The following is a 17518-nucleotide window of genomic DNA, read 5'->3' as shown; positions in this document are numbered from 1 at the left end:
TAAAATCTATACTGACACTTACGGGAAACCTGTGGCGTTGAAAGGAGGATATTTTCATTTGAATGATCAATTTGTATAAAAAACAATCTTATTTTACCACAGACCCATCACTCCTATACAGCCTGCATCACAATCATAATACCACCGACCCACCACTCCTATACAGCCTGCATCACAATCATAATACCACCGACCCACCACTCCTATACAGCCTGCATCACAATCATAATACCACCGACCCACCACTCCTATACAGCCTGCATCACAATCATAATACCACCGACCCACCACTCCTATACAGCCTGCATCACAATCATAATACCACCGACCCACCACTCCTATACAGCCTGCATCACAATCATAATACCACCGACCCACCACTCCTATACAGCCTGCATCACAATCATAATACCACCGACCCACCACTCCTATACAGCCTGCATCACAATCATAATACCACCGACCCACCACTCCTATACAGCCTGCATCACAATCATAATACCACCGACCCACCACTCCTATACAGCCTGCATCACAATCATAATACCACCGACCCACCACTCCTATACAGCCTGCATCACAATCATAATACCACCGACCCACCACTCCTATACAGCCTGCATCACAATCATAATACCACCGACCCACCACTCCTATACAGCCTGCATCACAATCATAATACCACCGACCCACCACTCCTATACAGCCTGCATCACAATCATAATACCACAGACCCTATAATACCACAAACCCCTCACTCATATACAGCCTGAATCACAATTATAATACCACAAACCCGTCACTCACATACAGCCTGAATTACAATTATTACAATTTAGGTGAGAAAGTTCTAGCAGATGAATGACCCAAATTCATCCATGGAAATTCCAAACACAGTCTTTCTTACGAATCTAAAATGAGTAATTTAGCAGAGTGTAACCTTAAAGGATGTCAAATGTAAGAAAGGGAAAAATAGGCCCAAGTCCTCAACTAAAGCAAGTACTTCCTGCCCAACTGCTACCATGAGTCTTAATAAATGTGTATCCAACTGGCTAGGAGTCACATCCATAAGTTGTATGTTATATACATTCAAATCATGCTGGCATAGAGAAATATTTAAACACTAAAGATGTATTTCTGGGCTTATTAGACCACAACAGACTACAGCTGTTGCAGGCTCTGTCGTAACATATACTGTATCATGTTGTCTCCTTGTCATAGTCGACATAGTAAAAAGCACACATTTGCTTTTTCTAAATTCTTATCCAACTTTTGCCTATTTCCTTCTGCAATACTTATTGTTAAATGCCATCCTTATAAAACATATGTTTGCATTTCTATGCTTATTAGGCCACAACAGACCACAACCGTTGCAGGCTCTGTCGTACCATATACTGTATCATATTGTCTCCTTGTCATAGTCGACATAGTAAAAGGCACACATTTGCTTTTTTCTAAATTCTTATCCAACTTTTCCCTATTTCCTTCTACAATACTTATTGTTAAATACCATCCTTATAAAACATATGTTTTGCTTCATGCAATGTAAAATAGTTATAAGAATTATACCAACAACTTGGAACTTTACTCCAAAAGTTAATCTATCTACTGTCAAAGTAATGTGACCATAATATACAGATCCTTGGGAAAAGTAACTTTCTTGGAAGCTATAATTCAAACTTAACAGATGAATATTCCAGCTCTACTTTCTCTCCCTAAACAGAAAAAACTGCTAAAAATATAGTACACAGCTTGCTTCCTAGTCTGCAAAACTTTCTGAAGAGACACTGATGCCTATATATTAGGTGCATGTTACTGTACCAGCCGTGTGTCACACAATCTTACTTAGTTCATCTTCACTCTCCCCTCGCACTAAAAAGAACCTGAAAAATCATGTCTGCTTTTTTCCTCTGTAACAGTGTCAATATTTGAACATGAAAATTCTTGTTGCTAGGAGATTATGTATATAAAGGAGAGTGTTCTTTAATAAACTAACTCAGTTGCTTTCACACTGCCTTTGAGTTCACAACATTCTCTCGGCTCCGAAACATTGTACAAACCGTGTGTCACACGATCGTACATTACTTACATTAGCACAAAGCTTTCCGTTTAACAAGCCAAATCCTTGTACATCTCCTATGTCATTTAGCATATGCAGCAAAAGTATTTATCGAGATATCAAGTAATTAATGACCCCCTAATTCACGTCTTTAAGTACTTGCAATTGTTAATTTTTTAGCAGCCTGTACAGTAAGACTTTTATATAGATAATCAGGATTCAGAGGACATACACAGCATGTCATTTGCAATTCTTATTCCAGATCATCAAAAGCTTTTTCAAATCAACTTTTTCCTTTTGTTACTAATAAATAACCTTATATCGTAGCCAACATTCTCCCTACCCCTACCAACGATTCAAAGGTGTCCTGGTCTGCTAGCAAATCTCTTTCTTACTATGTAAAGTTCTCTTTTATTATTCACTAATTAAATGTGTTTCTTTTACATAGTTACGATAAGCTGGAATAAAGCCAAATTAACCCTTTTACCACCAATGGACGTACTGGTACGTTTCACAAAACTCATCCCTTTACCCCCATGGACGTACCAGTACATCCTTGCAAAAAACTGCTATTTACATTTTTTTTTTTTTTGCATATTTTTGATAATTTTTTTGAGAAACTTCAGGTATTTTCCAGGAGACCTGGAGAATGAGACCAACCTGACCTCTCTATGACAAAAATTAAGGCTGTTAGAGCAATTTAAAAAAAAATATACTGCAAAATGTGCTTGAAAAAGAAAACACCTGGGGTTAAGGGTTAGAAAGTTCCAAATAGCCTGGGGGTAAAAGGGTTAAGAATTCAAATAAAGTTAAGTAGAGTAAAATCTATAATTTCTAAGAGTTAGAACATCCATGAACTTTGTCAGTAAAGAATGAGCTTTTGTTATTGGTAAAGTAAATGGGTTAGTTGGTGCACTCATCAGATACAAGGTCACAATACTGATTAATTGCTCACTGTTGTCTTCGTTTAAGAGGTCACAATGATCCCATGCTATTGGAGAATACTGAAAACCTGAGTCTTATGATCTGACTTGCTCAGAATTTCAGAAGCTAATAAAACTGGAGTTCAGTTTGCGATTGACGCCGAGGTCCTTGTTATTTGCGTATAAGAATAAGACCTTCCGGCCAACATCAGCAACACAACAGGTCCCTCAGAATTTCAGAAGCTAATAAAACTGGACTTCAGTTTGCGATTGACGCCGAGGTCCTTGTTATTTGCGTGTAAGGATAAGACCTTCCGGCCAACATCAGCTACACAACAGGTCCCTTATCAAGGTTAAACACGTACATGTTACGAGAGTAACATTCAATTACAAACAAGTTCATTGCGATTTGTTAAATGTTCATACCAAAAGACGAGAAACAAGTCGGAACAAATTACATGCGAGCTAATACTACGCTATAATGCTAATTACAAAATTACAAAGGTGGCATGCAACAACATAAATTACAAAGATACATAAGCCATTAGAGTTAAAGGTTAATATTAAAAAAATTAAGTAAATAATTAATAAATACATAAGTAGTACATCATAATCAGTTGTTAAGAAAATCAATAGCTTTTAATTCAAAAATTTAAATACCAGAGACAAAAAAACACATAAATACCTGTTAATGGTTAAAAGCATTTTAACTCCAAGTCAAAAATATGGTACATTAAACACAAGACCAATATTACTTAAAAGGGAGTAAGGAAAAGCAGACTTACTAAAAAAAAAATCTCGAAAACTAACTTAAAATATTTACAAAATGCCTAAAAGTACAAAAACTTGAATAAGAATTTAAAAATACCAATTAGTGGCTAATCTGTAAACTAATTAACTTAACCTTATTTAAAATACCAACAACAATACATTTCTCTCGAAACAGTGGAAACAATAATCCAGACAAAGCAAAAGCAACGACAGCTACATTCTAAAAATGCAAAGCGAGAACGTGATTACAATTTCTTCTTCACTAACAAGCAGCTAAACTCTAAAGACCTTTTAAAATGCAAATTAACCTACCTGTAAAGTTATCATTAAATAACTCACTACCTATAGTCCATTTCTTTTAGCGATGCATAATTGCACAGACTCGCAGCGGTTTCCCTTTTAGCTCGGAAAAGTTTCCGGATCACTGATTGGTTGGACAAGATAATTCTAACCAATCAGCGACCAGGAAACTTTTCCGAGCTAAAAGGGCACCGCCGCGAGTCGGTGCAAATATGCATCGCTAAAAGAAATGGACTATAGTTGAATTAAGAAAGTAAATGAGAGTTAAACAAGTACAAAAATTCACAGGTTTATGCTGTCGTTAACTGATTCTGAGTTGATTTTTTATACACGTATGTCAGTTTGCCCTGTAAGTAGCTGTTATATTCTCTAAACATGTATTGAACACAAAAAGATACTTATAACCTTCTATAATTTTATAAAAGCCAGATATCTACATTAATAAACTTCCAGGTGAATTAGATTACTATACAGTACAACAATTCGTCATTTCTGTACGACGCACAAACCAACGTAAGGTCAGGTAAAACAGCAAAAGTTGGAGTCAATCTTTGTATCTAATACAAAAACAGGTGAATTAGATTACTATCCAGTACAACAATTTGTCATTTTTGTACGACGCACAAACCAACGTAAGGTCAGGTAAAACAGCAAAAGTTGAAGTCAATCTTTGTAACTAATACGAAAAGTTGGAACCGAGGTTTATTGAACCAACGTAAAAAGGTGTATTACTCCAATATGCAATTCTAAGATATCACCCACAGTCTACTGAAACTTACTTAGCTCTTGTCAGCATCACGGAAGCATAGAAAAGTGATACAGTTGGGTGCCCTGAACCTTTGGATCCAGCGAGTACATAAACGGGACTACCACCTTTCTTCTTCTGTCAGGTAGACAAAAGTTTGTACCACTTTAAGCACCCTTTTGGGTAGAGTTTTCTTGCTTGAGGGTACACTTGAGCACACTATGCTCTCTATTTCTCTTGTTTTTTTTTACAATTTTATAGTTTATTAATTAAAGATATATAATGTTACTGGTCTTAAAATATTTTATTTGTTCATTACTTTTCTCATAGTTTATTTCCTTTCCTTGCTGGGCTATTTTCCCGGTTGGAGCCCTTGGGCTTATAGAATCCTGCTTTTCCAACTAAGGTTATAGCTTAGCAAGTAGTAGTAGTAATAATAATAATAATAACAACAAAAAGAGCATGCTTCTTCGTACGTTTAAATTGCTATTGTATAATTTGAAGGGCCAGCCTATATTCCAGAAGGCTTCCTTTATTGTTTACTAGAGAAAATAGCAGTAAACACCCTTTTCTTACTAATAATTACACAGCTATATCAACTAGCAGCACAGGGCCTTGCATTCAGAATATATTTAACAAGGAAGGTCAGTTATTGATAAAAGATTTGAAATTATAAATTCAAAAACAAAATCATAACCCCTCGCCACATTCTCCAATATAATTCCCCTACAACTAATAACAGTTGCTGGGGGCTTACAATTAGAATAAGGTAAATAAATTGAGTTTAATAAAGAAAGAACAATAGACTCTGTTTCCAAGCAATAATGAGCTAATACTGTGTATTGACATAGTCACTACTTTGACATTTGTTAATGAAAGCTGACAATTTCCTCCATTTGTTTCCAAGCAACACTAAGCTAATACTATGTATAGACATAGTTACTACTTTAACATTTGTAATTGAAAACTAAAAATTCCCACACTGTTTTTTTTTAAGTTCTTTAACGTATGATACTTTGATAACATCCGATATTCGAACACAATTCTTTTTTCTCAAAAGAGTTTTAATCAAAATATTCCCTGATCTTCTGAATTGAAACCGAGGTATTTGTATTTCAAGGTATTGTGTAATTTAGATTACCATAGTTTATCGTAAAATTTTAAGATGTTCTTGGATAAAAAGTTCAAGTTAAGAAATAAGAATATATGAAAATTATAATCTCATAACTTACTTCTTAATGTAAAATTATAACTTACTATTAAAAAAAAAGCTTCTTAGACATATGATGAACCGATAACACTATTTATAGCAAATTCTTCCAACCATTTAGAGGATACCTTATTCTCCATCCAAAACCCTGAAGCATCTTAAGAGTGAGGGAGCAAAGTTTTCTTTGGCTTCGAGAGGATACATGGTACCCTAAGTGAGTTTCTTTGGGAGGAGCTAATCAATTGTATTTTTCCCCCAGTTGTTGGCCCCCCATAAGTGAACAATCACAGATAGTTTATATAATACTGGTCCCTATTTGGCAAGTCCACGGACAGCTAATCCACAGACGAGAAGGCTATCTTTTATAAGTATTTTTTAGGGAAGGTGGCCAATTAATTGTATTTTTCCTCAGCTGTTGGCCCCCCATAAGTGAACAATCACAGATAGTCTACATAATGCCGGTGTGACGGTCTGAATGATCCCCCGGTCTCAGAATTCTCCTTGACATTGTATAATGGTTCTTTTCCGCCATTAGCTCGCTTCGCTCGCATGAAAATAAAACATCAAGCTCGTATGTACTGGCAAGCGGTAATGTTGAGCTGCGCACGCTAACATTACAGGAAAGTAAAACATCAACCTCGTATGTACTGGCAAACGGTAATGTTCGCGCATGCGCAGATTATCAAGGAGAATTCTGAGACCGGGGGATCTTTCAGACCGTCACACCGGTCCCTATTTGGCAAGTCCACGGACAGCTAATCCACAGACGAGAAGGCTATCTTTTATATTTTGAATAGGTAAAAAGATATTGCTATAAAAAAGACTGAAGTCAGAATCAAATGGAACATTGTGTAAAATATAAATGATGTTCCTAAAACCAGCAAATCACGAAGAGAAATGCTGCGTAAAATTTCCAAGTATAACTCATTTGCACATGCAATTTCCATAAATTAAAAAAACAATAAAAAAAACAATTCCTACCTAAATAACAATGGATGCATTTTATTACCTAGCAGAATTAAAAAAAAAATTAAATAAATAAATACTGATTATTAAATGATTCACACTCATTATCTATATGATTCATACCAAATTTATACCTTAAATATGATATTTTCATAATAAAATAAATTTTTTAATATACTTACGCGCTGGTTGTATAAGAAGGGCTGTTGTCAGGGACGCTAGCCATTCTTATATAACCAGCGGGTAAGTTTTATATTTAAAAACTTAAATAAGCTAGAATATTTCTTCACCAATATTACTATTTACTTCACTATATCAAAGATAAGAAAGTGCTAAATACTGTACACTATCGCTACCATGGCGAATTAGAATTCTAGAACCTATGCAGTCAATAAAAAATGTTAAAAGAAATTCATTTTGAAGAGGCTAAAAGGAGATAGATAGTGAAGAGGGCAACTCCCACACAATGGTATGATCTTTCTAACCACGGTGGAATAGAAAAGTTCTAAAACCTATACAGTCAATAAAAAATGTTAAAAAAATGACAAATTCGGAGATAATTTGTATTTTTCCTAACCATACAAACCTTAGCTATTCACATTGGGTTTACTTTCGGCGTAGCTGAAATTGACGAGCCATTAGATTTTAACGAGGGTTTACTACCCCGCGCTAGTTAGCAGGGGTAGGGGGAGAGGTAGCTTGCTACCCCTCCCCCCCTCATACACCGGTGAAATGTCTCACTTCACTTAGAGGTAGGACTTGACTTGGGGGACAGGGCTGGCGGGCAAATATGTGTAAATAGCTAAGGTTTGTATGGTTAGGAAAAATACAAATTATCTCCGAATTTGTCATTTGTTCCATAACCGAAATACAAACCATGCTATTTACATTGGGTGACTAACCCCTTAGGAAGGGTGGAAAGTCCCCAGCCATACTGGCTTTGGCTTACCCGGGGACTCAGAATCCAATTGAGTCGCCCATTGGTGCGTGGCAGGAAAGGGCGCGCAGATGTGCGCTGGCGATTGAAGAAAGCTGGCGCACAGAAGGACAGAAGTAAAGGTGAGCGCTGGCGAGCAGGAGGAAGATCTACGGCAAGAGTCAGCTACCGGAGATCGTGGTCCACAGCAGGCGAGCGCTAGATTGCTGACGAGCAGGCGAACGTTGATGCGTCTGTGGTCGCTGGCGAGCTGGTGATCGCTGGCGAGCAGAAGGGCGACGCGTGGAATCCTGTGCGTACAGTAGCTTTAGAAGCACGCGTAGGCGACCGCGAGCGTTGCTGCGCTGGAGCAGGCTGACGAGCCGGATCGTGAGGGCGAGGAGAAGAAGAGTCCTTGTCCAAGACCTGAACCGAAGTTCTAGGTCGCGCGGGCGAACGTGGGCGCGTATCAGGAACTGGAAGCGCAGGTGCGCTCTGACGGGCAGGAGATCTAGAGCGCTCAGGAGACCGATGGCGCGCAGGGCGCACAACAGGAACAGCAGGATGTTCGAAGTCCTCAGGAGAGCGCTGGCGAGCAGTGGGGCGATGATCATCAGGAGAGCGCTGACGAACAGGAGAGCGCTGACGAGCAGGAGAGCGCCTGTGCGCTAACACTGCAGAAGGGCGCGCAGGGGAACCCTGACACGCAAGGGAAGCACCCACACCGTGGGAGGCAACCCTTTGCCCCGAAGGGACGAGGTCAGACTGCTGTCCATCTGCACCAGGGGCGGAAGGTCTGGAAGGCGTTGGAGATCGATCCCCGGAGAGATCTAAGGAGGTAGGAGCTGCAGGCTGCATACGGAGAAGATTCAAAAAGGCGCCTCTTAGCACCCTTATAGGGAGATGGGAGGCCCTTACGACGTAGCGGACGGTGAGCCTTACGGCGAAGGCGGCCAACAGCAACAACAGCAGAAGAGTCCTCCGAAGAGGAGTCTCTACAAGTGTACTCCCTCGCGAACGAAAGAGAAACACTTCGTAGAAGAGACGGGTCAGCCAGTGACCTAAAAAGAGCAATCCTCCGAAGAGGGGCTCCTGCAGTTGCCCAGCCCCTTGAGCGTAACTGCAGGTGCGACCGCTTAGCACCAAGAGCATAGTCGCACGAAATAAAGGCAAGAGGAGATCCCCCCAAAGGAAAAAAAAACTCAAGCCTGGACAGGAAAACTTCCCTCGGAAGGAAAGTTACCCACCCAAGGAGGCGAGAGTCCTGAATGTTCTAAAATGAACTGGAGAGCTGTCAATCGTCACGGGAGTACTTCCAGGAGAAGGAGACACGCCCCTGACGAAGATATATAGGGGAGGCAGCAACACCAGAATCCCCAGGCCTCAACAAGACAGCTCACTCCGTTGTCACATTACAGAAACGAACTAGATCGTTAACTGTGAAAAATAAAAACAAAAATCATTAGTTAACATTCATTCCCCCAGGAAGACTCCGAAGAGGAATCCCGAGGGAAAAGAACACAAGAATTACACAACAGGCACGTGCCCTCACAACCACTTACACTCACGGAAGGAGAGCTGTAACCAACACAGAATTATAACAATTATAATTATGTAACTATGTAGTACTGTAATTTAAAAACGAATGGACACTAAATAAAGAACGAAAACCCCGAAAGGAATCGTTCTACAGAAGCTGAAAAATCAACAAATACAATTAGATTCATAAACTAATTGAGACAAAACGTACGGCGTAGAAACCCCACCCACACGGGAAGGAAGCTACTCAGACGTAGTAAAGGTAACGTAGTAAAGGGTGAACGACCCCAAAAGAGAGAGAGAGAAAGACCGTAGTCAAACTCGATCGCGACCCATGAAATTACACCGTGGTGGCCTAACTGCCGAGGGCTCCACGGAGATATCGTACACTACACACACAAGCACTCTGAAAAGGAAACTTACTGATATCTATACTCAAATATATACATAAACACAAAAAAATATTTACATATATATTGAGTAAAAGAAAAGTAAGTGATTAAGTAAAGACAAAACAAATAATGGCGGCCAAGCGAGGACGAAGACAGGCACGTCTGTCCATCGTCCGAGCCAAAAGTGAAGTGAGACATTTCACCGGTGTGTGAGGGGGGGAGGGGTAGCAAGCTACCTATCCCCCTACCCCTGCTAACTAACGCGGGATAGTAAACCCTCGTTAAAATCTAATGGCTCGTCAATTTCAGCTACGCCGAAAGTAAACCCAATGTAAATAGCGTGGTTTGTATTTCGGTTATGGAACAATATTCTTTTTGAAGAGGCTAAAAGGAGTAAGAGAGTGAAGAGGTCATCGATCAGTCTCACACAATGGTATGATCTTTCTAACCATGGTGGAATAGAAAAATTCTCAAACCTATAGTCAATTAAAAATGTTAAAAAATATTCTTTTTGAAGAGGCTAAAAGGAGTTAGATAGTGAAGAGGGCATCTCCCACACAATGGCATGATCTTTCTAACCTTGGCTTCCCAATCTGGCTGTGCATCCACTGAAGGATCATGAGAAAAGGGCTGCTGCTTGCGCTGTAGAAATAAACGCTAATGACAGGCATGCAGTATTAACTAAAAAACGAAAAAAAAAGTCAGATAACAGCATTCGTAATGAAGACCATGCTCTCGGAAGTTACACAATATAATTTCCATCAACTCAGAATAATGAAATACGATACAGATATTCTATCTTTACGCACTACGTGGAAACAAATAATAATGATAATGATCTACGGTGAACAGATATCGGTACGACCGTCGACTTACACATTCTTGTGTGTCCTCGAGCCAATCTCTTATGCGCTCGTGAGTGTTCACCTTTTCCGGAGGAGGCTGCGGCACGACTTCGCTTCGCTTCGTAGACTTCGGGGGCGACGGCTCGCGCTGAACTTTGGTCAGGTGGCCATAAACGGCGAGGGTAATGGCATTGTAGTTGCCTCTGAGGAGCAATCCATCTGTTGGGACCTGCAATAAGAGATGACATAAAAAATTGAAAATAACAAATGTTAATCTAGATTTTCAACTTTCAAGAAAATCTTTTCTTCATATGTATGACCATATTCCCATGAACCACAAAATTTTCATTACAGTATACTGCACAATATCATAAATACAAACTTAAAATTATAATCTTTTAAATTCCATTACCTAGCAACAATCACATGAACTATGAACTTTCCATTCATTATGCCGTAAATATATACCGTTGTATTAAAGTTAGAATCTTTTCAATTTCCCTTTGTAAAAAGATCAAGTAAAGCTTAAATACCAACTGAGGTTGTGAAATTCTTATCATGTCTGGTTAATCCCGAAATATAACCGTCACGAAAATCTTTTCTTCATATGTATAACCATGTAGAAATCATTATCATTAACATAGCAATAATCATATGAACCACAATCTTAAAGCGATAATTTTAGAATTTCCTTTTGTAAAAAGACAAAGTATAGCTTTAATATCAACTGAGGTTGTCAAATCCTTGTTATGTTTAAGACAGAACTTTATACGATTTCTTATACAGTAGAAGGAAATCAAATCACAAAGTAAAGCTTTAATATTAATTGAGGTTGTCAAATCCTTGTTAAGTTTAAGACAGAACTTTATCTGTTTTCTTATAGAAGGAAATCAAATCACAAAGTAAAGCTTTAATATCAATTGAGGTTGTCAAATCCTCGTTATGTTTAAGACAGAACTTTATACGATTTCTTATAGAAGGAAATCAAATCACAATCTCTATACTTGCCTGAGTTTGAATTGAACCTGACTTACAGATCTGAATCCATGACAGATAAAAATTTTCCTTAACTTTCTACATTAACTTACAAAACATCGTATGAAAACTCGGTAAATTTTTTAACCCTTTTACCCCCAATGGACGTACTGGTACGTTTCACAAAACTCATCCCTTTACCCCCAATGGACGTACTGGTACGTTTCACAAAACTCATCCCTTTACCCCCATGGAACACTGCTTTTTTACATTTTTTTGCATATTTTTTTTATAATTTTATGAGAAACTTCAAGCATTTTCCAAAAGAATAAGACCAAACTGACCTCTCTATGACGAAAATTAAAGCTGTTAAAGCAATTTTAAAAAAATTATATTGCAAAATGTACTTGAAAAAAAAACCCTGGGGGTTAAGGGTTGGAAAGTTCCAAATAGCTTGGGGGTAAAAGGGTTAAAAAGCCAAGAAAGAGCAACAGGCAAGTGTCAGTCGCATTCTATTTACGTACCACAATTTCTAAATCTAGTACAAGCCAGTTTTCTTACATACTGTACCTTCTTTTCAAAATCCATTTGAATGTTGCCATGCTGATTGTACTGTAGTGTGCCAACACTTTCAAAGGTTCCTGCTCCCCGTTTGCTGAGATCATTGACAAAATATTCTATTTCAAACTGACTCGGATTTGTAGCCCTGAAATCGATAAATAAATTCATTAACATATTCTCCTGACCTTATGTAGAGATTTAACCAAAATGGTAGGATACAGAATTAGATGGAATGTAATTAATATCGCTTACAGTTTCCACATACTGTACTTTAACCCTTTTACCCCCAAAGGACGTACTGGTACGTTTCACAAAACTCATCCCTTTACCCCCATGGACGTACCGGTACGTCCTTGCAAAAAAATGCTATAAAAAATTTTTTTTTTCATATTTTTGAAAATTTTTTTTTTTAGAAAATTTAGGCATTTTCCAAGAGAATGAGACCAACCTGACCTCTCTTATGACAAAATTTAAGGCTGTTAAGGGTTGGAAATTTCCAAAGAGCCTAGGGGTAAAAGGGTTAAAAACTACTTAACCAATTGCTGATTCATCGATACGTTATTGAACTTTTGATGCTCGTAAATCACTTGACCACAATTCCTAAGTTGGAAGCATCGGCCAAGATTTTCAAACGACTGTCCAACACATCCAAACGTTAGGCTGCTTTCTACTCAGCAGGGTAAGATACTTGATGCATACATGTTCAGTCTTATCTGCGTTCTCGGTGTCGAGATACCCCTGTTATTATTATTATCATTTCTACTGTGTTATCATTATTATGATTCTCCTTGTTGATGCCTCGTAGGATTTTTATACAGGAGAGGGGGTTCCCAGCCCGCTCGTCCCGTCCCGGTAGGCCCTGCTGCTTCCTCCGGTGCCTTAGATGACCGCGGAGGTAGCAGCAGTAGGGGATTCAGCATTATGAAGCTTCATCTGTGGTGGATAATGTGGGAGGTTGGGCTGTGGCACCCTAGCAGTACCAGCTGAACTCGGTTGAGTCCCTGGTTAGGCTGTAGGAACGTAGAGAGTAGAGGTCCCCTTTTTTGTTTCGTTTCATTTGTTGATGTCGGCTACCCCCCAAATTGGGGAAGTGCCTTGGTATATGTATGTATGTATGTATGATGATTTTCCTTGTATTGCTATGATTCTTTTGCCTTAGCTTCTCCAGTGAGTGTGAGTGTGTGCCAGTATTATCTGTGTGTACAAGGCGACTACATGATCGTGTAGTGTATACTGTACTATACAGTACTAACTGTAATCATGCCTCCCAAATGTGTTTAAAGTGTAGCAAATGGCCAAAAGGCTAAAAGAGTTTGAAAGGTGTTGACCAGGTTTGTCCAGTCCCCAAAGATTGGAAGTCATGTTCTAATACATACAGGAGACAGCCTGGAATCAACACCTGCCAATCATTCAGCACGATTAGGGTAATAACAGATAAATAAATCACCGATCCTAAGGCAAACCTCTTGCCCATGAATATTCGTTCTCACGTTGATCACCTATCATTGCATTTAGATTCTATAAAAAGTTTTCATCTAATTTTATTTCATCAGTTTAAAGGTTTAAAGGTCGCTCATGAACGGCAGAAGCAAGGGACAGTGACATTGCCCTAGCAGTTAGGACAATGCCCTAGAGACTGACCATATATTATATGATCAGTGCCCAAGCCTCCTCTCTACCCAAGCTAGGACCAGTGAGGGCCAGGCAGTGGCTGCTAATGACTCAGCAGATAGACCTATAGGCTCCCCCAAACCCTCCAACCTTAGCTTACAAGGATGGTAAGGTTGCAGACACTAATGGCACTAATGAGTCTGAGCGGGACTCGAACCCCCGACTGGCAAACACCAGGCAGAAACGTTACTAATCAGGCCACAGCAACCCCAAGATTGTGACAAATCCTTAAAACTCTCTCTTTAGCTGATGAAGGTAATATTTCCTAACCTTCCCACTGCTACTTCAGTTATTAGCAGCTTACCTTTGCCTGACATTTCAAATACTTCATGAAGTTGATACCATTTTTTATTTAAAGCCAGGTTATTGGAATTTCTAAACATATAAGCTCAAAAAATTTATACCATTTTCTATATACTGTACAAGCCAGGTGTACCAACCGTGTGTCACACAATTGTACATACTGTAATTCCTTTTGTATATATTATGCTTGTATCTTCGCTCTTCCCTCGCACTAAAACGAACCTGAAAATTCATGTCTGCTTTTCTCCTCTGAAATATTGACAATGTTACAGAGGAGAAAAGCAGACATGATTTTTCATGTTCGTTTTAGTGCGAGGGAAGAGCGAAGAGCGAAGATACAAGCATAATATATACAAAAGGAATTATGTACAATTGTGTGACACACGGTTGGTACACAGGTATGCTGAAATCTCTTAACAAATACGAGCAAAAGTTAATAAGTGGTAACTCACCCAAGACGCACACCACCAGGGAAATCGGCTTGCACCCTTGCTCCTAGAGGTATAGCTCTGATCTCAGTCACTTGGACTGGTCTGGGGAACTGCACTAAATCAAGCTGTACTTTCTGTAATGAAAAGTAGAAATAGAAATGAGGAAACATTTCAATTTTTCAAAAAAATTTCTTGGCAATTTTTTCCAGCATAGGAAAAATCACCGAGATAAATCAGGCTGTACCTTCTGTGATGAAACAAATAGAATATCACAAATTTTTAAGTAATTTGTATTTTTCCTAACATACTTACCTAGAACTACCTTCTTAGGAGTTACTGGTTAACTCTACCTAACCGACCAGCTTTTTGTATAGTTTACCCCCCTCTTCCCGTTTTCTACGGGGTCAACCTCTGGCAGTGTGGTACGTGCCCTGAGGCGACCCCGGGGTCAGGCAGCGTGCTAGCTCAGGTCGAATCGCCAGTAAGTTTCTGGTCGCGACGCGATAAACATCTCGCCGCGCTCTCTCTTACCTTGTGCGACCCTTTGTGTCAACAATTTATACATTTGGTTTGGCAATTTTCTCCAGCATATACAATCCTAATTTTAGGTCGAACTTGACAAATGAAAATCATTGAAATTTTGACGGCTAAAGTAGGGTCAGGTGTATGTAGTGAGTTGAAACAGGTGTAAACTCTATTATTATTTGTCAAATAAATTCTCATCATTGGACATTTATTATATCTTGGTCTGAAATATGATATTATGAAGTCATTTTTATAAGATTTACAAAATATAATAATTTACTGTTACTTTGCCAGGAGTGAAACGGGTTGAGACGGTAACACAGGATTGAGACTTATTCATAGGATAAAAGGATATGGCGATCAAAGGGGGCATCATAACGCCCCCCCCCCCATATGTAGATGATAAGGCTACAACTCCCGTGTTAAGTTAGAAACCTTAAGGTAGGTGATGTTCTTGTGTTCATTTCCCTTTTAAAATGTGGTTTGTCAGTACCGTAATAGCTTTTGGAATTTTAAAAGTTATAAAATTTTGAAAACATGAGTTTCCGCCAATTTTTTGCATCAGAAGTTATAAGTACCCAAAAGTATATCAAGAAAAATTTCATTTCCTTCCTCAAGAACATTGTCCTACGGTAAATATTTACAATGTATTTAATCGTTAGGGTAGGGCAAAATACCTTAGGTTACGTTAGGTTAAGAGGATTTCACTTCATTTTGGGTTATAAGTTTTATAATTCGATTAACCCAAAAACTATACGGATTGTGAGGTGATGAATTTACATTGTTAAAAGTGACGTTATGGTGATAAGCATTTTAACCACGATGGGAGCAGATACCGCCCAAAGATTCCAACTTCTGTGACTTCAAGAAATGGCGTCGTTGCAAAGGCTAAGGGTTGAATGTAGTTCGTTGGGACAAATGTAAAGTTTCTTACTACTTATAAAATATTTTTCCTTTTAAAAATATGATTGTGTTACCTTGCTTGGAGTGAAACGGGTTGCAAAGCAAACAGGGTAGGCTAAGAACGCGGGAGTTTAAGGGTTAGGCAAGTAGGTAAGAATATGGCTTGAAGTTTAGGTTAGGTTAGGTGGCGTGCTTGTGTAGAGGTTTGGCAGAGCTACGGACACGGGTTTTTCAGTAGGACGGCCACGCATTACGAACAACTAGAAAATGAAGATAATTCCCATTTTCTATGCATGAAGAACTGGCCGCTGATATATAGACTCCCAAAGTACCAATAAATAAAACAAGAACACTCCATATTTTGGGTATTATTGTAGTGCATTACAGGGCAATGTAACCTAGGAAAAAAACTACTTTTTCTTATAGAAAAAATTACGCTCTTCAAAAATGACACTCGTTCCCGTCGCAAATGAATAATTTCAGAAATACATATATATCTACATCCTACGATAATGGGGGACCCCAGTGGGAACTCGGGGATTTGGGTACAACTTTACCGTATTTTGTTCATTAGGAATAGTACGACAGTAAATAGTTAAAATTTATTTGATGGGATAGGGAAGGTATCTTAGGCTAGGTTAAGGAGATTTTACTTCATATTGGGTAGAATGTGTGTATACCGTTGTGACAGACTTAAAAGGTTTATTAATATATATCCTATCAGCTTATCCTGTAGAGGTCATGTTTATCATGATCTAAAATACGAGTAAATTTTAGGTAGAGGCATAAACACAAAGCAGGAAAAATGCATTTTCAATTCAGGATTATTCCTGTAATAGAAAATAAAACATATATTCATATAAATATGCTTCTCGAGAAATTGCTTCCAAAAACAATAAATAAATTTATTCATTATAGATTTAGCAAATACCGGCCAGTTATTCATTATAGATTTAGCAAATACCGGTCACACGATCCGGTTCACAATGGTTGGGCTAAAACGAGTTCTCACAACCTATATTTCCACAATAAAATAGCCAATTTACGCAAACTACACCATCAGTAATTACGTAATTGTAATTCACTTACGTCACTAACTTCATGCGAGAAAGTATCGAAAAATAGTAGTTCATTCATGATGTGTCAAAACACCACTATTTACAATCACACACTGGTTGTTTACTCTCGGGAATGCGAAACTAGCAAACAACATCATCAGACAATACATCAGCATCCACTTGATTACGATGCTGCTAACTAAAATCTTTAGATAGCCAATTAAAGTTTAATTATTAATTAAGAATTTTAAACTATCTAGAAATAGCAGTTCATTCTTTTAGTTTTAAAACTGCTATTTATAATAAAACTCTGCTTGTTTACGCTTTTAAAATGCGAAACTAGCATCCAAGCTTGTCTGTTTATCATCAGACAATAGACCAGCATACACTTGTGTAGGCCACTGGTGACTAAAATTAAAAAGCAT

At 38.4% G+C, this 17518-nt stretch overlaps 1 protein-coding gene across 7 annotated transcripts in view; it reads right to left on the bottom strand.

Annotated features, from left to right (window-relative positions):
• Nucleotides 1-17243, bottom strand: part of vir (VIR_N domain-containing protein) — a 53399-nt gene extending 36156 nt beyond the window's left edge. For 2 of the 7 annotated variants that reach the window (XM_068368309.1, XM_068368311.1), the window contains exons 1-5: nucleotides 17125-17243; nucleotides 14629-14741; nucleotides 12203-12347; nucleotides 10698-10895; nucleotides 10401-10463 (exon numbers count right to left, since the gene is read on the bottom strand). In XM_068368309.1, the coding sequence (XP_068224410.1) occupies nucleotides 10401-10463; nucleotides 10698-10895; nucleotides 12203-12347; nucleotides 14629-14741; nucleotides 17125-17172 (567 nt within the window). In that variant the 5' untranslated portion in view covers nucleotides 17173-17243. The remainder of the gene's footprint in view (nucleotides 1-10400; nucleotides 10464-10697; nucleotides 10896-12202; nucleotides 12348-14628; nucleotides 14742-17124) is intronic. The other 5 variants (XM_068368310.1, XM_068368312.1, XM_068368314.1 and 2 more) reach the window with 3 other exon arrangements.
• Between the last annotated feature and the right edge of the window lie 275 nt (nucleotides 17244-17518).

The sequence above is a fragment of the Palaemon carinicauda genome, unplaced genomic scaffold (genome assembly GCF_036898095.1).
Source record: "Palaemon carinicauda isolate YSFRI2023 unplaced genomic scaffold, ASM3689809v2 scaffold19, whole genome shotgun sequence".
Lineage (NCBI taxonomy): Eukaryota > Metazoa > Arthropoda > Malacostraca > Decapoda > Palaemonidae > Palaemon > Palaemon carinicauda.
Note: the sequence above shows the minus strand (reverse complement) of the source record. Positions and strands in the feature narration are given on the sequence as shown.